Raw genomic sequence first — 22341 nt, 5'->3', positions numbered from 1 at the left:
AACAGTAGGTTTTAACTGATTTTCAGTATCGTGCTTTGGATGTTTCTAGTATATTCTGGAACTGAGTGCCTGTGGAGTGCATGCTAAGGGCTGTAGTTACCTGGGTAATCAGCATTCCCTCTCTTGGCTGGAAGTACAGGGGGTTTCTAGTCATTTGAAACTGGCTCAGGTATGGCAAGGCCCAAGTTTAAGAACCCTTAAATCTATCAGCGTAATTTAGATTGCTGAGTGACTGTGGTGTGTGTGGGCAAGGTTGGGGTAGATGTGAAACCAATTTTTACAATGTGGCACATGGCGTCCAGCAGAAACAAAAAATAATTTACTGGTAAAAAGCCATTCTTGAAACTTGCCAAGAAACCTGATTCTTAATTTGACAGAGTTTTTACACTTAAATCCTGCCCTCTTTTTGGTGATAATCTCAGCACGGGAGCTCATACATAGAATTTTATCACTTGAAAGTTTGAAAGGTAAATTATGTATTCTGGTTGTACATGCTTTGCTTGTTTTGTAGTAATAAACTGTCTATTCGATTAAGGCCATTTTAACAGCAATTAGAAAAACCTGAGAACAAAACTAAAGAAGGCCCTTCTGGTTAGTTCCGATTTACTTCGTTCCAAGCTGGCACCATTTATATTAGACATATTGCACATGTCTTCTCGCATATAAACATATTTAGTATTAATGACAAAATGCCTGGGAAATGAGAATCATTATTTTTTTTACCCTCGTGTTTTGTGTTTAAAATCATGAATGAATCTAATGTGGTACAGGGAAAGTTGTGCTACAGCACATGCATATATTTATCTATGGAGAATCATAGTTTTAAAATTTCAAACCCTAGGTTATTTGCTTTTTTCCTTGAGGTTTAGATGCATGAAGTAATACTCTGGAGTCATACCAAGGAAGTCACAAAGCTGGGCCCCAAGCCCAACCATGGGCCTTCCAGTCCACTATACCTCACACCTCTCTGGTTTCCAGTGGTTAGAAAGTACTTAAGATATTCGTATTTTGTACAGCTCAAACCTTACAGAAGTATTTATAGATTGGAAAGGCTTTGTAGTTGCTTGGCCTAGCCAGTCACTTAGGGCCCGAGTCCAGCCTCTCTGGAGACGTTTCTAGTTCCTTAGGCTTTCTGACATTTTGTCCTGCAGCATTTCTAGAAGCTGCCCAGAGAAGCAGTAGTCCTCCCAGCAGCTCCTGGGCTTGTGAGATAGGAGTGCTAACAGCAGTCATCTAGATCAGGGGTGTTAAACTCATTTTTACCGGGGGCCACATCAGCCTCGAGGTTGCCTTCAAAGGGCCAAATGTAATTTCAACTCCTTAACAGCTAAGGAGTAGTTACATATATACAGTCCTAAAGTCATTTTGGCCCTTTGAAGGCAACCACTAGGCTGATGTGGCCCCTGGTAAAAATGAGTTTGACACCCCTGAATCTAGATAGAGGCCTTGATAACTGCTGGTTGATTTTTACAATCCATCTATCAGTTTGTGTATGGGATGTGGGGAGGCAGAAGGCAGCACTGGGAATTTTGGATCTTTGTGAGGGTTGTTCAAAACATCTGTTTCCTTTATGTTTGTCAAGATGTAAGAGAGCTAAATCAAAGTGAAAAAAGAACAAAATGATACTTTGAGGATACTCCCAAGAATTTTAATTTTGATGTTTTAATATAAAAATCATCTTGAAATTTTTATAGGTATTTGGTGGTAGAGATTTCTGATAGGTATAAAAGTAAATTAGTAAGAAAAGACTAAATCTAACTCCTTTTTTTTTCATATTTACTAAACTCTGCACTTGAACAACTTTCCAAAGATGGCTTTTTTTCATTGTGTGATTCAGATTTGGAAGGGCTGCTTATATTCATTTCTGGGTTTACACTGTTCTTTGAAAATGGCCTCTAGATTCTTGTTAAACTTATTTATAACTAAGGTTGAGATGTTGCTGGTTATAATAAACTAAATTTTATCATTTTTATTTTGTCCAGGTAGGTTGGTTGAGATGATTGTTAGTAGAAAATGAATGTGCAAAATATCATTCTTTGCTGATAATAATGAGATGGGATATCAGATTTTGTGGAAGTGTTAATCAAGATTTGAGTAAGAAGCCCAGCACTATTTTGATGTCTGAATAGTGAAATGTTGTGTTGAAGGGTTTTTTTGCATTATAATATCCAGATTTGTTGAACCTTTTCAAAATCCTACCCCATAGGATATTTCTTACCTTTTATAATCAGCATTTACTAGGCATGTATGTTATCTGTGTAGAGGTTATGGATTTAAAATTACTGGGTCTGGCAGAAGTAAGGCTTGCTAGAGTGTGGTTGGTAGCCTGTGTGAATGTCTCGCAGCAGATGGGCAGCAATTTGAACAATTCACCTAAAATGTCATATGGTGCACTTGAGTGTGATATTGTTATGTTACAGAATTACATGCTTATGATTTTGTAATAAAATAATTAATAAAAAGGGGGCATTATTTGTGCCAGACCCTGTATATTTTAGGTTACTTATAGTATTTCTTCTCCTTTTTTTTTAAAATTTATTTTTAGAGAGAGGGGAAGGGAGGGAGAAAGAGGGAGAGAAACAGTGATGTGGGAGAGAGAAGTCCATTGGTTGCCTTTCACATGCCTGCAACTGGGGACCTGGCCTGTGTGCTGACTGGGAGTCGAACTAGCGACCTTTGGGTTTGCAGGCCAACGTTCAACCCACTCAGCCACATCAGCCGGGGCGTATTTCTTGTTTTCTGCATGTCTTTTGAGATGTTTCTGAAATATTGAGCCATTAAAAAACTGTATTATTATTTTGTTTAAATCTTTATAGGCTAAGGTTGAGGCCTAGTTAAGTAGAGGGCTTAGAGGAGTCTGGCTAGAGTTTAGTCAAGGACAGAATCTTTGTCAGTGGTCAGCTTTAAAATTTTTACCAGTTGGATGGGTAGATGAGAATTAGTATCATAGCTTTAATTTACATCTGTCTTACTGCACTGAAGTTGAACATGTTTTCATATGTTTAAGGGCCTTTTAAATGTCTCTGTTTATGATGTGTTTGTGCTTTCTCCCCAAATTTCTGTGATTTCTGGTCTTTTACCCTCAAACTTTTAAGGGTTCCTTAAAATTGTGGAATATTATCTCTTTATTGAGATATATGTTGTGAATATCTTTTTAAGTTGTTGTTTGTCTTTTGAATTTGCTTATGGTATTGTTCTGCCATGCAAATTATTTTTTTCTGTTTATGTAGTAAAATTTATCAAATTTTACTTTTATTACCTCTGAATTTTGAGTCATAATTAGAAAGTCTTTTCCTCTGTTTTCTTCTTGGGTTAGCATCGTTTCAGTTTTACATTTAGATCTCATGTGTTTGGAGTTTATTCTTGTGTATGATGTGATGAGTGGGTCTAATTTTGTTCCTGGCTAGCTGACTATCTGGTTGTCCCAGCACTATGAAAAAGACTATCTTCACCTAAGTGAAGTGAGGTGCTATGTTTAGTATGTACTGTATTTTTATATGAGGTGGGGTCTATTTCTAGACTTTTTTTATTGGTATCTCAGTAAACTGACACATTATCTTAGGCAGAACTGGTTTCCTGATGACATTGAGACATCACAACCAGGAATAATGAATATCTCTCTATTTTCAAGCCTACTTCACGTCTTTTAATTTTCTTCATAGAATTTTGGATCATTTCTCATTAAGTTTATTCCTAAAAATTTTATAGTTTTTGTTGTTACTGTAAATGGGGTTTTCTCATTGAGTATATCTTTTAAATGGTTATTATTTGTGTGTGTGCACACTGTTGTTCTTTGCGTGTTAACTTTATAACTGCTACCTTGCTGAATATTTTTATTGTTTGAGTTAGTTTTATCAAGTTTTCAAGTATATTATTTTGTCACTTGCAGCTAGAAATAGTTGTATTTCTTCTTTTCCCGTTCTTTGCTTCTGATTGGTTTCTGTTTACATTGGCTAGTACCTCCAGTACACTGTTAAATAGTAGTTGGAGACAGAGGGCATCCTTGTCTTGTTACTGACCACAGTGGGAATGCCTTACCGAGTTTCCTCATTTAAGCAAATGTCTATCGATTTTTATTTTCTGATGAGTTTTTATTAGGAATGTCTGTTGCCTTTTCTCAGAAGTTTTCTTTAGCATCTATTGGGATAATCATTTTGTTTTTCTCCTTAGACTGATTAATACGGTAAATTACATTAATAGATTTTATAAGATTGAATTGTCCTACTTCTTGGCATAAAACTCACTTGGGCACTCTTTTTCCAGAACTTAACTCCTTTATTTTACTACTTCCTCGTTGAGATTCAGAGATTTTCTGGGCTTATACAAGAGTATACTGAGCCATACAAGTTAGTATTTTTATTCATTTCTAGGTACATATTTTAGTTAATGAGTTTAGAGGAGGGAGAAGTCATTATGGAGGTCAAAAAAAAAAAACTTTGATAGGGAGAAGATCACTACCAGCTGTGATAGCCCAAGCATCACTCACAGTGTACCTGTACTTTGCTATTCAGCTCTTTACCTTGGAGGATATATACCAGAGTCTTAACCTTTCAGTGTTCTGTCAGCGTGATGGGTGGTGGGTTGATTAGAAACTGAAGAAATGCTAGGGAATCTCCAGTGATGGAGCAAATACTGCGTTGTAGATAGGAAACCTGCAAAATAAAATGGAGACATCACTCTACCTGCAGGGAAAAAAGGCAGAGTGACAACTGATAGCTTTACAAAGAACAGAGTGGGGGAAATTCGTGTATTTACATTAGGGAGATTTGGGACCACGTGTTGTTTCATAGGCATGTCATATAAACATTTTTAAATGTTATTGTTTGGTATCAAATTGTATATCCATGCTATTTAAGTACTTTAGAAATTGGCAAAGGTGTTTACTAATTATCACAAGAGAAATGATTGAATTGTAAATCTGACCATTTTTTTTTTTGAAGTTGTGACTCAGCTCCAAGGATGAATATAAAGTTACGTTTGCATGCTAAGAAGCATGTCTTTGAAAAAATACATTTGGAGAAGTGTTCACTGCCATTTTTGAGAACACTTGTCAATTCAATAATTTTTGTAGACTCTTTGATTCTTTTACTATAATTTGCTAAATAGTACGTGAACTGATACTCTTAATGAATACTAATAGTTGAAATGAGAACTACTTGAACAAAATGTTCTTGCCATTGAATTTTCTCTTTAGATATGTCAATGGAAGATTTTTTACTTAATTTAATTCTTGAATGAATTTGATTAATGACATAATGTTCTATTTTGATTAACTTTGTGTTAAAGTAAACAGAATAATTTGCAAGTTGGCTCTTCTCGTTTTCTTCAGCATGTTACACCAGACAGCTACATTCCATGCCTTGCTGACCTGTGCAAAGCACTGTGGGAGGTTATGCTCAGCTACTATAGGACTATGGAATGGCATGAGAAACATGACAATGAGGACGCCACTTCTGCCTCTGGTACAAAATTACGTGGGTTTTTTTTTTTTTTTTTTTTTTACATTGTAAATGTGCCACATTTCTGCAGTGAGGTGGAAGAAAAGAACAGCCATTTGTTTGAGAATTTCAGGGACCATAAGTTAGTTGTTTACCAAAGAAAGTGATTCACCTACTATAAAAGCTCCATTACCTTTGGGAAGTAACTGGGCCAAAGGACTTCTAAATGACAGATAGTAGCAGTTTTCAGGAATATGTGCCCATAGCTATAGGGCTGAATTATTAAGAAAGGGCTTTTATATATGCACATATGTATCAAATTAGTGGTAAAGAAGATTAAGGTGTTGGTCTAACTTTAACATTAATGCTAAATGTTCAATTTTAAGTCTATTTTGCTAATTTTCAAGTTGTACTAATAAAGCTAGATTCTAAGAATTAATAATTATACTGATACTTTTCTTCCTAAAAATATAGCAGGACTTAAAAATTTCATTAAAAATGATATTTAAAATATTTGTCTTTGAATGAAAAATATAACTTTAAATTATTATGCTGTAGTCAGCTAAATAAAAATCTTTGAGAAAATATTATATTAAATTACTTTATTTGTATAATTATATATCTTTAATGATTACCCTGAACAATAGCTAAGATTAAGTATTGAATAAACTTTAAAAATTAATAGATGATTTTACCAGCATTTAAATCCTCATGCAAGAATATGTTTTATTGATTTTTAGAAAGAGAGGAACTGAGAGAGAGACAAAGAGAGGGACAGAGAGACAGACAGACATTGAGAGACATCGATGTGAGAAAGAAAGACCTCTCGCAGGCTCCCTGACCGGGGATTGAACCTGCAACAAATTCGGTGGACAGGACAGCACTCCAGCTAACTGAGCCACCCAGCCAGGGCTCAGCATTTTTTAAAAATCTGGGCAAAATAAATTACAGTGCACTAATTTTGTATATTATGTACAGTTTAATGTAGGTAGTCAAGTTATTTTAGGAATTTCTAATTTCTGAGGTGTTTGATTTTTGTGGTTGGGTGGGTGGAGGAACATAATTTTGGTCATGTATAAAATGTAAGTCTGATATTTGGACTCATAAGTTCATACATATAGATAGCAAAATGTAAGAGAGGAATATTCTGTGAGAGTTGTTTTATCCTTTTAGAAATATTGTTGGAGAAGGGGGAATAGAGGAAGGGAGGGAAAGAGAAAACAGAGAGAAGGAGTGGGTATGCAACAGGGCTCTACATCAGTCTGTTTTTACCCAATTTCTATATTCTCATCCCTGTGCTGTAAGCTTTGTAATCAGATACTTGGCTTCAAGTTTTGACTGCCATTTAATAAGATGAGAGCATGAAGAAGTTACTTTATGTTCTCCAGGTCTCAGTTTGCTCCTTAAAATGGTAGGTTAAAAAATGAAACAAAAAGTCCCATAGGGTTACTTTAAAATTTAGGGAAATTGTTAAGTGATTATACTGGTTGTTTTTAATATCATCAAAGGAAATGGATCAAGTAATAATGATGATGATGAAATGTGCATAGGCCTTTTTTTGTTTTTAATCCGTTTACTTAGGGAATTCCTGGGCTACTGGGATTCCAATTTTGCACAAAGTATATCCTGTTTTGGCAATCTTTATTTTTTTCTAGATGTGGAAATTGTTAAGACATTTCAGCACCTCTTTTCCCTTTACTCATACATTTTTTAAGGAGAGACCAAAGGAAAAGTCTGGAACAAAGTTAACACATACTTAGATACAAGATAAGAGTTTGGGAGACAATATATGTGTTTATCATGGTGAAGCATGTGTTTTGCTTCAGGCTGATAGTTCACAGTACAGTTGACCCTGGACCAACATGGGTTTGAACTGTGGGCCCACTTATGTATGAATTTTTTCAATGAATGCATATGATACTGTAAATATATTTTCTTTTTATTATTAGTAACAGTTTCTTTTTTCTTTATTGTAAGAATACTGTATGTAATACATGTAACATACAAACTGTGTTAATCAACTTTTATGTTATCAGTAAGGCTTCTGGTCAACAGTAGGCTATTAGTAGTTAAAACTTTGGGGGTCAAAAATTACATGTGGATTTTCAGTGCAAGGCTGGTAAGCGCCCCTAACCCACATATTGTTCAAGTGTCAGCTATATTATGTATGTATATACATGTATGTTTACATGCATGTATTTTCATTGGGGAATAGAGTCAAACTTAAAACTCTATACAGAGTCTTATATATAGTACTTAGTCCTCCTTGCTAAAATTTCTTGACCCTAATCTGTATACTTTAAGAATAATCAGGACTCTGATTAGTTGTGGCAGTCAGCTGATAGTATCTAGGACTCTAAGAATCATTTGTTCACCTGAAAATACAGGGTCCGGCAGAAGTAAGCCTTGCTAGAGTGTGGTTGGGAGGGTACGTGAGTGTCGCATCAGATGGACAGCAGTTTGAACAATTTACGTAAAATGTCATATGGTGCACTTGAGTGTGATACTGTTACGTTACAGAATTACATGCTTTATGATTTTGTAAGAAAACATTTTGTAATAAAAAGGGGTGTTATTTGTACTGGGCCCTGTAATTCTTTCATATTCACATTAAAGGAATAAAATTGTAGGAAAAACCATTTGAAAATTATTCTTCACAGAACTTCATAAAGCTGAAAGGTCTCTGTAGTTCATCTGCCGTAGCTCTAGTGACACTAATGGTATCCTGACACCTTGCCATTCATTTTAAAGTAAAATTCTAAAGCTGTAGTTGAGGCGCATTGCCCTAAGCTGCTGGGTTCCTAATAGCCAGACCATACGGATAATAAGGCTTAAACTGTAGGAGTGGTCAGAGGTACGATAGGGGGGCATCTGGGGCCTGGCTGTGCAAGGGCCTTTGTTGGTTACCAGTGGGACACCCTGCTAGCCTACGATGAGATGATACCCTCACGGTTTTGTTGTTCCACACAGTTAATTCTCACAGAGGTAGAATCTTTTAATATAAATGTGTATTTTCAGTTGCTTTTAGGGAAAAATATATTTTGAAGCAGGTCATTGATCTTACCTGTTGAACTAACTGGTAAGATTTTGAATTGTTAGATTATTTATCTGGAGCAGATAAAAATATTCTGAAAAATAGACAATGCTTGTGTCATTACCTCACTGGGGAGCAGTTCTGCAATCTGTAATCTCGTTAACATGCAGATTGATTGATAATGGGGTTAATTGGTCCTGCAGTGCCCTGGTGGTAGCGAGCACGTGGGTCATTGAGAACCTGTCTCTGGGATAACCCTGCACGAAGTGCAATCCCAGCTCTAATCCCACAGAATTGAATGGTCTTAGGTGTAAGTACTTAACATTTCAGGTTCTAAGATTACCTGTCTTAACAAATGGGTTTAATCCTAACAACCTATTTTTTGACATTGTTTTGGTTGTATAAGAATTGAACATATTTTCTATATTTACATAGGTTTATATGAGAGTCCAAATGCAATATTTTTTGAAGACTAAAATGTTATGAAGCAAATCAAAAAACATATACCATCTTTTATTTTCAGAAGGGAGTAATATGATGAGTACTGAAGAAACTAATTTTGATCGTGGCTACATTAAAAAGAAATTAGAACATGGACTTACACGAATATGGCAGGTTTGGTTTTTAAAAAAAATTTTTTTAAATGCAATAGAAACCTTCATGTTGAAGTAATGTTTTAGAAATTCAGTGTTTACATTTTGTTCTGTATTTATTTGTATTTTTGCATATTTAATCATATTTAGTTTTTCTTTGGAATAAATCAATCATTTAATTTCTATATTTAGTTGACAATTCTATTTGATTATACATGGCAGTAGAAAAAGTCTTGTAATTTGAAAATCTCTATTGGAAATACTTCTATTTTCCTAAATTACATTTTTGCTTTTAGTGTGCGAGCAAGCAAATGCATACTTTTCTAAAGAAATGCTTTCTTATTGAGATACTCTGTTTATTTTTATTTTATATATTTGTTTCTTATTCTATTAATGTTAAATTAAAAGGATAACTAAGGGACTTACTTGGGTTAGGATCTAATATAGAATGAAGAATTTTTTTCTAAGTCAGTGATATTTGTGCCTAAGTCAGCTCACATGTTTGTTAGCTAAATGTATACCTTCTTCAGCTTTTCTTTTGCAGTTTAGTAGTTCAGTTGTTGTTATCAGATATTAAATTTGTTAACTTATTAAAATTTGTTACTCCCTAACAAAAAGTGTAATTTCTCTGGAGATAACTCATTTTTTTGTTTGTTTGCTTGTTTTTGGACTTTGAAGCTTAGAACGCGATAGCCCTTTTGATTATGTTATGGTCTTTTAAGATGTATTTTTCACTTTTCTTTTTTTTAAATTACTGTTCACTTATAGTTGTACCCATTCTTCCCCCATTACTCTTCCCTGCCCTACCCATTGATTTTTAATTTGATGATATTTAGTTTTATAGGAATTTTTTTGAAAAATTATTTAGGTAAACACAGGGTGGGGCCAAAGTACGTTTACAGTTGTGAGTATGAGAAACAGTTTATTCTTCTATTATTTATTTATTATTGTATTATTTCCCATACAAACAACTGTAAACCTGCTTTGGCCCCACTCTGTATATCTTGAAACAAATTTTCTCGAGAACCACATAGCAGTTAATAATTTAGTTCTCTTCTAACTTTTGATAACTTTACAGTGGATAGGCTATTTGAATTTTCAGTTTAATATTTAAAATATATTCATGTGATAGTTGTAAGAGCTTCAACTTCTATATTTTCTGATATGACCAAACTAAACGAATTTTTATTTTGCCATTTTTACAAGTATTATGTATAATGGAAAGAGAAATCTCATTCTCGTTAAAATACATTCAGGGTCAAATAAGGGTCTTTTCCCGTTTTAGTCTCCTAATAGACTCTAGTTGTACTTTGCTGAAATTGTATTTAGAATCCATTGATTTTTCTGGTAATTCATTGTACTTGGAAACATTGACCTGACATTTCATATAGCTACTTTCCACTTAGTCAGGCAACCTGATATCATTCCTAATATAGGAAAATCTATTAATATACAGTTTGGTAAAACTATACTTATTTAAGCATTCGGCTAGTTTAATGAAAATGTTTTCATCCTTTGGAGAGTGTATGGATTATTGTGTTATAGATTTCAAGCTTTAGAATATCTTCATCTCCGCCACTCAGAGGTTCCTTCTGCATCCCCATTCCCAATTCTCCAATAGTTTTAGAACAGGACTTTACACACTTTAGGAACTCAATGAGTATTTGTTAAATTGAAACCACAAAGTTCAATGCAATTGAAAAAAGCAAAAGCTCTGAAAAAACAAACGGTTTTTGGTAACACATTTAGCAGGCAAAACCTGACCTGAATTGAGTTCCTTTGGTACAGAACCTGACCAGTATCATTAGGCTTTTTATAGTATTTATTTATCCCATTAGAGTAAACATTCATATATTATAGGAATATTAATGTGTTTTTTTAAACATTGTATTTATTTCTAGAGAGAAGGGAAGGGGGAGAGAAAGAGAGGAAGAAAAACACTGATATACTAGAGAAAGATTGATCGGTTTCCCCTAGCACTTCCCCAACTGAGGACTTGCCTAGCAACCCAGGCATGTGTCCTGACCAGGAATGGAACCAGCAGCCCTTCGGTTTCTGGGTGGATGCCCAACCCACTGAGCCACACCAGTCAGGGCAATGTGCTTTATTTGGGGATAGTGCCCTAGCCCCCACTGGGGGTGTTATATAATATATGCTATACATACCATAACTCATTTTTAACATCTGAAATCATCCCAAACTGCAAAGCACAAGTGAGCAGGTGACAGTTTGTAAGACATTTATCATAAATATGTTAGTTATAGAGATAATGATAAATGATGATTAAAAAACATAAAAAGATATTTAATCTTTCTGACATAAAGCTGAACTCAAAATCATAATCATTTTGATTTTTGATATGAAAAATTTTTAGAATATTGTGGCAAATTTCCCATGCATTTTGAGTCAACCAGAATTTCTTTAAGGCAGGAAGGCTGTATCAGTTACACAGAGTGGAAGGCACTAACTGTGGGATTGAGAACGTGGTGGTGAGTGCATGGCCTTGACCTCCTGGGGCAGCGTGCAAACCTAATCATAACGAAAGTTTTGGTCTTCCAAGACTTCCTTTTTCATCTTTACATATTCGATATGTGAGAAGTGACATTTTTTCTTTTTCCTGTAGAAAAATAGGGTTACAGTATTTCTACTTTTTGTGAATTTGAGGTATTCTTTACATCTTAGTATGCTGCCCACTTTTAAAATTCTTTGGGCATTTGAAACATTACTTCTTTTTTGGGGGAACTAGGTTCTATATGTATTTAAAGAAAGCTTATTATTATACTGTTTTAATCTGCATTGTATTTGTTTTGTTTTCTTGGTCTGTGCAATTCTGAGTGAGTTTTAATCTTCCAGAATTACTGTAGTTTTGTCAGGTTTTTGTTTTATTTCTAATAGCTTTTGCTTTTTTATACTTGGAAGCTATGTTGATTAATGCTCCTATGCTAATAATCACTTTACTTACCTTCTTTGTACATAATTCCCTTTATTAATTTAAAAAACAATAGTTCTTTTGTCCTAAGGCATTTTGCTGAGAATTCTAATTTGTTTTATTATTACCATTGCTATTTTATTTTGTTCATATTACCCTGGTAAATCTTTGACCATCTGTTTATTTTAAATGTTTTTAGATCAGGTTTTAGTGTTTCCTATAAATGTAAAAAACCTTTTTTTTTTCCAAGATACTTTATTTTTTATGCAATTGAATCTTTTCAATTATACTTTTATTAGTGTTTTAATTCATATTTCTCTCACTTTTAGAGAAGTCAAATGCTTAAAAGTCTATTAATTATTGATTTGTGAATTTGCTTCTTTTTTGGGGGTTCTAAATAATATCAGAAATGAGTTACACTTTTTACATAATTTGTCTATTTTCACTTATATTTTCACTATGCAGATAGTTAAGATTTTTTTATGACTTACGTTATATTTATTCTTAAAATGTTCTTTGTAAAGCTCAGATAACTATTCATCTGGTAATTATAAATATATTTATTTAAACTTTATAATACTTGCTATATCCCTAATATCTAGAGTCATGCCTAGAATACTTAGTAGGTACTCAGATAATATTTTTGCTTTATTGAATTAATTTTTAGTCTTTTGAAAATGTACAAAGACATTGATTTAATCCATTTTATATTGCTTTTGATATATGATATAAAGAGACGACCTCCACCCCCTTCCAATCTAGGTAGTTTTCCTTCATTACTAGTTAGATAATCTTTTCCTCCCTTCTTTATTTGTGACTCTTCCTTGTAGCAAGGTACAATGAAAGGAGTAGACTTGGAAGGCAAACAGACCTGGATTCAAGTTTTGGTTTTGTCATTCACTTAAGTTTCTCTGCTTTTGGGCGGATAATATATGCTTGCTCAACAGGGCAGTTTTAGTGTTAACAGTTATACATGTGCAAAGTTCCTATAATGATTGAAATAAAGTAAATAATCAGAAACAATGGTTTATACTGCTGTTTACTTAGCACTAGTATATATGTTAGTACTGTATCTGGGTTATTACATTGATTTCTCTGTATATTGCTAGCATTCTTTTAAATATGTTTTTAATATATTTAATATAGGTAGTACAAGTTCTCCAACAGTACTCATAACTTTATTCCATCTTCTCAAGTCTTTATTTTTTAAAAAGAAATGATTGCCTATGTATTTTTTTCTGTTGAATTTAGAATAGTTATTTGGAAGAAAAGTTTTGGTGGTTATTTTAGTTAGAATTTCATTGAACCTTTACATTCATTAGGACAAATTGACATCTTTACATTATTTAGTTACCATCCTGTTCCTTGACTTGCAATTTATTGAAATTTCTTTTGAATCCCATTAGAGTGGTTAGGTTTTTTTATAGGTTTGGTATTTCTAAGTATATTTTTAATATCTGAATATTTTAAATGGAATCTCTCCATTTTAAGATGCTACAGCAGATATACATGACACCTATCTTTTTTTAATCTATTATGTTGTATATAATCACTTCAATAGCTGTTATTTTCTAATTATTTTGAATTGATTATTTTGGGATCTCTAACCTACTAAGTTAATGCATAAATAATGATTATTCATACCCTGCATGAGGATATAATTCTTATCTCACATGTGTGGGTGTATGTATTAATTATGATGGTCATACCATTACTATTCATGGAATTGTCTCTATGATATCACCCTAAGGATATTGGCTACTGGCCTAAATAGATATTCTTTATCAAGTTAAGTATGTATGTAAGTAAGTTAAGTATATCTCATTTTGATGTATAACAATAGAATAAATGGTTCTAAGAACTTATTTTCCATATTTTGACTTTACTTGAATTGTTTTTTTTTTTTTTTTTAAACAGGATGTTCAGCTAAAAGTAAAAACCTACTTGCTTGGAACTGATTTGTCTATATTCAAATATGATGATTTCATCTTTGTTTTGGATATAATCAGCAGGTAGTGTTTGAGATCTTATCTTTCATTTGATTCATTCAACCATGATAAAGAAATCATGAGTTCAGTTATTTCATGGAAATGAAGATAATTGAACATTCATAGTTTAATTTCTGCTGGGTTTGTGTGTGACTCTTTAAATATTTCTGCCCTTCTGATGTTTATAAGCCATAATGGATTTGTGATCTTTAGAATTTCTTCAAACATCCAAATTTTATAATTTGTTATCTTTGAAAAAAGATGGTCTGGACTTCTTTTATTTACTGTAAAAAAGGATGTTACTGAAATTCACATAAATCTTTTTATCCAACTAGGTTAATGCAAGTTGGAGAAGAATTTTGTGGTAGCAAGTCTGAAGTGTTGCAAGAGTCTATTAGAAAGCAAAGTGTCAATTATTTTAAGAACTACCACAGGTAAGAACTTTAATAAAATATGGACAGATTTACTTAGGTATTGAGAATACTTCTTTCTAATGCTTATTAATTTTATAGCATTAACTGGTTTCAATAGTTACTTTGTAATTTGACAGTACATGTTCTTTATAGCTTTTTTTAGAATGGTTCAGGATTTTTTACCAAAAATATTATAAAATATTCTCATTACTTATTCACTGTCAATTTTAATATATTCTTTATCTTGAGGGTCTCAAAACATTGAGGTGATTTCCTTGGGGGTGAAAGGTGGTGATTACATCAGGGTTCACCAAAAGGTTCTGGTCACTGTTCTGTGCCTGAATATATGGTGTGAGCTAGTAAGAAAGTTAAATCAGCAGAGACAGCACGCATTGAGTGGGTGCTGGACCGTATCTGCCTTTTAAGAATAAGAAGGCTTCTTGAGAAGAGGACCCAAAGATTCAGAATGTAGCCACAGAGATTATGTACTACACTGCTTGCAAAACAATCACTACTAACTTTAATAAGGGGGACTAGGAGTGGTTTTGGGAAGGGAGGAACGTGGGAAACAATGCTCACATAGCAATGTGGTTGTATACTTAAAACAGCATTAAGCCAAGAGAGCTAACATTGATTAGATGTTGGCTGGTCTCTGTGCTGTAACCCTTACGTACATGTTATTGTTTCAGTTGAGTTCTGTCTTACTTTTTGTTTTACATTTTTAAAGTTCACTTTTGAGTTTGTTGTTTTTATTTGGTGCCAGGGAGAGTTAGGAATTAAAATTCTGCTTTCTCTCCTTGTTTGAAGTCAAAACCTCGTCACAGTGATATTTGCCTTGTCAGCAGAGTGATTATGGGACATCAAACCTTGACTAATTTATGAAGTATGTTAAAGTGCACATTTTCTGTTTTCTGTGTTAATTTTACTATTACATGTTTGTTTTGAAAGAAAACTGAAATCAATCCTGCACCAAAACAAAGACTTTGAGTTTTATAATTTAATGAAGAGAATGTTTAAAATTAAAAACATTTTTTTAATTGGTTAAACCTCAGGAAAACAGTGGTAAGGGAGCAACACAAAATCCTAACACTGCCTTTATTTATAACTTCCTTTTTTGTTAAAACTTAAGCCCTGCCCTGGCTGGCGTAGCTCAGTGGACTGAGCGTGGGCCTGCGAATCAGAGGGTCACTGGTTCGATTCCCAGTCTAGGGCATGTGCCTGGGTTGCAGGCCAGGTCCCCAGTGGGGGGGCACGTGAGAAGCAACCACACATTGATGTTTCTGTCCCTCTCTTTCTCCTTCCCTTCTCTCTCTAAAAATAAATAAAATCTTAAAAAATAAGGATGTGCATTAAAAAAAAACAACAACAAAAAAAACTTAAGCTCCGCTAAAACAGAAGGCCAGGCCTGTGCAAAGTGCTGTAGAAAAGAAGCGGGGCTTTTCATCATACACAGGAAAGGATAAGGACCTCGGAAGAAGCCAGAAGCTTCACTGACTCTGTTAGTACAAAGGCATGCCAGATGTGCATTTTCCACAGATTGCTTCATATCCACAGCAGGACAACCGGGAGACCTTCCGGTGGGCCTAGTGGCTGATGGCAAAATGCGTGCAGTGCAAAAACTGACTTACTGAATGGCCTTCATTCGGCATTCTCCTTCGCTTACTGTCAGAGTGTGTCTGTCATCTCTGGCAAGCAGGGACGGGCATTTCTAGACTCTGATCAAAATGGAGATTCCTTACATGTGTTCACTTTGATGAAATTAGAGAATGTAGAAATGAATTACTGAGTGTCTCCCAAACCTAAACATTGTAATGGATTTGTCTTAGAACCATCTGTTCAACTCGTTTCCCATAGCAGAGGCTGTGTTGTATTGTACTCTGGCATTGGACAGACCACTTAACCTGTCTGGGCTTTGGTTGCATCAACTGTAAAACGAGGTGTTGGCTGGACTGAAAGGTCTCCTTACGTGTTGCCTGTAGATCTTGCCCTTTTTTCTTGCTGCCTTGTATATTGTAAAAATTGGAAGAGACTAAAAGTAAAGATTTTATCTATTTTTTTTAGTATTTTCTTTCCCCAATGTTTCCCCAACCATCAACATGTTCTGAAGTATATGTATTTTTTAAATGAAGCAAGATAAATTTGACAGGTGGTTTAGAAGTGATGTCAATGTACATCTGTTGAATTGACAAAAAGTCATTACATTAGCTAGTGATGAATTTAAATCTACTAAATTCCAATTTAATATCTCACCAAGTCATAATATATAAACCCTGAAAGAGAATATGAAACATGGTAAAATATAGATCAAATGTTTAATTTGTTAATAAGTGTTTAAGTATGCTTACAATCTGTTCATAGTTCTCTACTGTCAGGGCTCTTGAGAATGAAGAAATTCTTGACCAAATTATTCTGACTTGGAGTCCATGTAGGCTATTGGTTCAGAGATGCAGGCATAATAAAAAGGTGGAGATGGAAGCATTTTACTCTTTGGTGGAACATCCATTATAAAGCATACTCATGTTGCTTGTGGTAGTTGCATTAAAGCTTGCATGCCATTGTCTTTTTCTAGGGCAACATAGTATGAGCATTTGAGGGAACACATTGATTGAGTCTCCATCAATGTGAATTCTTACCTTTCAGAATATAAGTTTTATTCCTTTATGTTCAGATTCTAAGTTTCTGTACATCCAAAGCTATCATTCTTCTGGTATATGTTGTAGAATTCCCCAAAATGCAAATAATCTAATTTAAACAGCAGTGGCAGAAATTATACATGAGTGTATAATGGCCAAAACATTCTGGGTTTTTTGGCATTAATATATGGTTAGCTGAGAATATTTTAAGTACATGATTTGGTGAGTAGCTTTTAGTTTAGTCCTTAAATAAAAATGTCATTTTTTATGTATTTATTATTTTGTAATATAGTAAAAAATATTCTGAGTTTAGTAAATATTTGATTTTGAATTTTTTTGTAAATATAAGAGTTTTTTTTCTTTTAAGGATAAAATATCAACAAAAGTAAGTATGTATTTATTGTATTTGTCTGAGTGGGTTATCAAAGTTGATTATAATCATCATGATCTCCTATAATTATTTATATTGTATTTTATTTTCTTAATTCTTGTGTCCAGTATACTTCTTACTTTTTGGAGTGTTTTTTGTTTGTTTGTTTATTTGTTTTTGTTTTAGAACACGGCTTGATGAACTGAGAATGTTTTTAGAGAATGAGACCTGGGAACTTTGTCCTGTTAAATCAAATTTCAGCATCTTGCAACTTCATGTAAGTGTTTCTTAAGAACAAATAAATCTGTCTTTTCTTTAGTCATCTTTAAAAACATATGTGAGAGCATGTACAAAATAATTAATAGTGCTTTTTCTTCCTTAAAAGTGATAAATAGCAAGCCTCTTTTACAACAGTGATCTTTTTGGGACTTCAAAGTTTGTCTATTTTTACAAATTGAGTTAACAGACTTTAAGAAAACTTGCCTAAGAAGAATCACAGTGAAAATAACTGTTTTCTTATGATATCAGAAGAGGATCTACTTATTTAAATTTTATAGAAAATCAGTTATATTTTGATGGTCTTTAATGAAAATGCTTATATTTGCAGGATCTTTTTCATTTCTTAAAAATAGGTTCTTAATTTATGCTGCAGTTATAAATTTGCCTATAATGAGGAAGTGCCTCAGAAATAAGAGGCTCTTATAAAAAAATACTCTTATCTATTTTTTATTAGTTAATTGATTCCTTGAATCCCTATAGAATATGTAATCTGTAAAAATATCTTTAATCAGATTTTTTTCCTTAGGTTGAAATACATTGTAGATAAATACTCTCTGTGTGATAGATTAAGTCCTATAAATACTAAATGTCAAGATTCAATGTATAAACTTAGACCTCTGTTTAAAAGGTCCAGTGTGTTTAGTTTTGCCTTTGGAAGGAATGACTTCCTAGAAGCAATTTTCTTATGCTTGATAAATGTAAAGAATAAATACTTAAAAGTTTTTTTTTTTAAATAGGGTTAGGCCTTATGCTTATGTTGTATAATAACTTACTTGTTATCCAGTTCTATCTTAATTGTTTTCCTAATGTGGAAATTTAAATAACTGAAACATGTTGATTAATAATAATTGCTTTAAAATACAGCAGACTTAACATTAGTTTAAAAATTATTTTAGAATTTATATATCAAGATGATTCCTTAACATTATTTAAAATTCTAACAATGATTTTAGAATTTCTTTAAGTAGTTTTGTTTGAATTTGTGTTTAACCATCAAATGGTATGTGTGCACATATACTTGGTGTAATCATAAGACAACTTATTTTACAAGGTACATTGAAACATTTCCATCCAAGTGAGCATTATCTTCTTTAACGTAGTTACCTTGATGTTTCAGTTATGCAAGATAAATAAGTTCTGGAGACCTACTGTACAAGATTTCACCCATAGTTAACAATACTGTTTGTACTCTTTAATTTTTTTAAAAGAATAATCTTATCTAAGTGTTCTAATCACAAAAAATGTAGTTACGTTGAAAACTATTCACAAATGAGATAGTGTTCCTGATATTCCTGTAAATCTGTTTTTAAAAAAAAACTGTCTCATTAATTTATAGCCATCTCTTGTCTAGAATTATAAAAATAAAAATGGTATGATTTTTAAGCAGTATGATTGATCTGATTTAATGGGTATTTAATTTAGAGGGTATTTGAGTTCGTGCTTTCAGACAACTTGTAAAATTTAAAAGTGAACAACTCAAAGAATCAGAATGAATTTTTTTTCCCCACCAACTACATTTACATTGATGGAATGTTTATGTACTTGAATTTTATTGCTGTGTCTAAAAGATACCTGGCTCCTTTTTCAATGTTCAGGAATTTAAATTTATGGAACAGTCTCGTTCCCCATCGGTTTCGCCTAGTAAACAGCCAGCCTCGACTTCCTCAAAAACAGTGACCTTGTTTGAGCAGTACTGTAGTGGTGGGAACCCATTTGAGATTCAGGCCAACCACAAAGATGAAGAAACAGAAGATGTCCTGGCTTCTAATGGGGTACGTGGTGTTTTTAAAACATACTGTGGGATATTATTGAAAAGTATTGTACCCATTAAGCAAGGTATTTGACTAGATTGATGTATCCATTCACCATCCATCCTCCTACCTATGTGCTTACGTTCCTGTGATGCTACTTACACAGGTAATGGTTTTACAGTATGCTTTGTTGGCATTGTCCTTTTGAGTGATAGACTTTGCCTGTACCAGATTACTTTATGTTCTTAACAGATTATTAATCAAGGAGGAGTATAATTTCTTTAGTGCACATTTATTTAATTTGTTGGATAGATGCATGAGGGACTAGATCATCTGCACGTTTTTCTCATCTCCTCTCATGGGCAATGAGGTGTCATTTTGTTCCATGTCCCTTTACTGAGAGAGGAGAATGTCTTGCTTAGTTACCTGGGAAGGTTGGTTGAGGATTTAGAAATACAGTGTTTTAATAACACTTTGAGCAGCTCAGAAAACAATGCAGAGATGGTGAGTTAATGGAAAGTGTTTGAAGGCAAACTTTTTGTTACCTTTGTGGCCCTTCACAAATTATTTTACCTTTTGACCCATGGTTACCTCATAATTATAATGAGGGAATGCTTATCTCATCATAACCTGCAGGATGTTTTCACAATATTTAATTTGGATGGGTTCTTCTGATGTTCATAATTTCCAGAGGGACCCAGCATGATATTTATTTTAGGTTTGATGTAGCTGAAATTGAAAACTGTTCAGCTTTTGACAAAAATATGTTGAATTTGTCTGTGTATTTTAGTTTTGGCATTTTATTTTTTGTTTAGTGAAAATAAAATTTTTAAAAATATTGCTCTGAAATTATACCATTATCACTTTTTATCATGAAGTAGAAGTTATTTGAAATTATAATTTATTGATTCTTTGTGAAAATTTGCCTTGGTAAAGTAGACTAAATGGAAAGGAATTAAAAGTCATTCCAGTATTTTTGAAATAATATCCCAAATGGAAAGGAATTAAAAGTCATTCCAGTATTTTTGAAATAATATCCCTCTGTACTGGTGATTTTTCATTTAAATCCACATAGCATTTGATTCTCATTTTTGTGTGTCAGTTGTGTTCTGTAAAGCTGCCATGAACGCTGAATTAGTACAGGGACCACTCTCCTGGGGGAGAGACGACGGGATTAGGTACCTGCGAGCCTCTAGTCACAGAATTTTCATCAACTGATTAATAGGTGTATTTTTGTTTTATGTGTGTTTTTGCTTAAAGATACCTCATTTAATGCACAGTGTTGATTCATTAACATTGAACTCATGGCCAACAGCACTCTACCTCATGCCCGAATGAAGCTTATGTAACACATTTGTTCTTGCAGTAAGGTGCACTGCAGTCCTCTTGCACTTACGAACACTAGACAACTCTTAATATTGTGCTTAGGGGCCATTCCGAGCAGTGAAATTACCAGCAAAAAGCAACCCCCCCCCCCCCCGAAAAAAAAAGTTAAAAATATGGCACTAACTAGGCTGTGGAAAGGACACTTGTTTACAGCAGGAGGGCTGCTGGGAACGCGCATGTGAGGTGATGCAGAAGTTTTACTGCTCTGTGTTCATGAATGGCCATGAAGGTGTCATGCAGTATTGTTGTTGAGGTTACAAATAAATTTCAGTGAGTGGGTAAGTTTGTGAATACAGCATCCTTGAAAATGAGGGTCTGTTGTACTGGGAGTCCTGAAGCCCTGTTGTTAGAACCCAGAGACCCAGGTCTTTCTGAGTGTGATCAGGACCACCTGTGTACTTGTCTGCAGTTACTGATGTGTCCCTGAGAGTCGGGGCCACGTGTTACTGTGGCCCGTCACAGCGCTTTAGACGAGCGTCTCAAAGATGATTGCTGAATTAGGTCAACTCTTTCTGTGTTGTTATCACACTGGTCTCCTGACTGGCAACAGGAGACAAAACTTCCCATAGAATTGTTTTGAAAATCTAGTTAGATAATTTATGAAAGCACTGAGCACAGTATTTGGTTAAAACTTAATAAATGTTAGCTATTATTTAGTCATATTAATTTATGCTGTTTGGTGGTGGTGGTGATGTCACTGCTTCCTTTCGCTGTGCATGGACTTGACCCCTCTCCCATGCTGGGTCTGGCCATGATGCGCTGAAAATGATGAAAATGTTAGGAAAGTACCCTTCCTTTAAAAAAACCTGCCATATTTGTCCTTGGTCTCAGTGGTCCCTAGTTGCTAAGACTAATTTTTTAATTTGCCTTTGGAATTAAATCTCATCATAATGCATGAGACAAGAACATTAGTGTGTGTATTTTTTGTGCTTATTAAGCTGCATTAACACTTCCAGTGTGCCTGAATTGTGTACTCAACCTCTCTACAATGAGTTAGCAATTGGGAAATTTTGTGGTGAAAACACCTGGAAGAAGAGATTAAAAAAAAAAGTAATCACATGAGCACTCTTTCGTTGTTTCTCCTAAGGACTAACAGGATCTTTTGTTGTTGTTGTTGTTGTTGATTTTCTTTATGTGCAGATTTTTTTTTCTTTTTTTGATGCTTGCAAGCCTTTGTAGGTACAGTGTTTGTGTTTTCTTTCTTTTTTTCTGAGCTGGTTAAGGTAGGATAATGAAGAAGAAAATGAAAGGGTGATATGATTCTAGATGGAAAAATGAAAGCTAAATTGTGAAAAACTTCCTTCTATAACTACTCCTTATAAAACTGGATACTTTTTATTGTGTTGAAAGACTCCAACAAAAGTTGGCTTTTCATACCTGTTGTTGAATGTTCTGCGTTTCCTTCAGTATGAGTCTGACGAACAGGAGAAGAGCGCCTATCAGGAGTATGACAGTGACAGTGACGTTCCGGAGGAACTGAAGCGCGATTATGTGGACGAGCAGACAGGCGATGCCCCTGTGAAAAGG

At 33.9% G+C, this 22341-nt stretch overlaps 1 protein-coding gene across 2 annotated transcripts in view; it reads left to right on the top strand.

The window, feature by feature from the left end:
• The window catches only part of VPS50 (VPS50 subunit of EARP/GARPII complex), a 110783-nt gene that overhangs the window by 48247 nt on the left and 40195 nt on the right, over positions 1–22341 (top strand). Inside the window, exons 13-19 of one of the 2 annotated variants that reach the window (XM_024577154.4) lie at positions 5330–5462; positions 8996–9087; positions 13912–14006; positions 14318–14416; positions 17585–17675; positions 19273–19449; positions 22222–22340. In XM_024577154.4, coding sequence (XP_024432922.2) covers positions 5330–5462; positions 8996–9087; positions 13912–14006; positions 14318–14416; positions 17585–17675; positions 19273–19449; positions 22222–22340 — 806 coding nt within the window. Of the gene's footprint in view, positions 1–5329; positions 5463–8995; positions 9088–13911; positions 14007–14317; positions 14417–17584; positions 17676–19272; positions 19450–22221; position 22341 lie in introns of those variants that run through there. The other variant, XR_006653554.3, reaches the window with a different exon arrangement.

This window comes from Desmodus rotundus, chromosome 6 (assembly GCF_022682495.2).
Source record: "Desmodus rotundus isolate HL8 chromosome 6, HLdesRot8A.1, whole genome shotgun sequence".
Classification (NCBI taxonomy): Eukaryota; Metazoa; Chordata; class Mammalia; order Chiroptera; family Phyllostomidae; genus Desmodus; species Desmodus rotundus.
The sequence above is the reverse complement of the archived record's forward strand: the minus strand, read 5'-3'. Positions and strand labels throughout refer to the sequence as shown.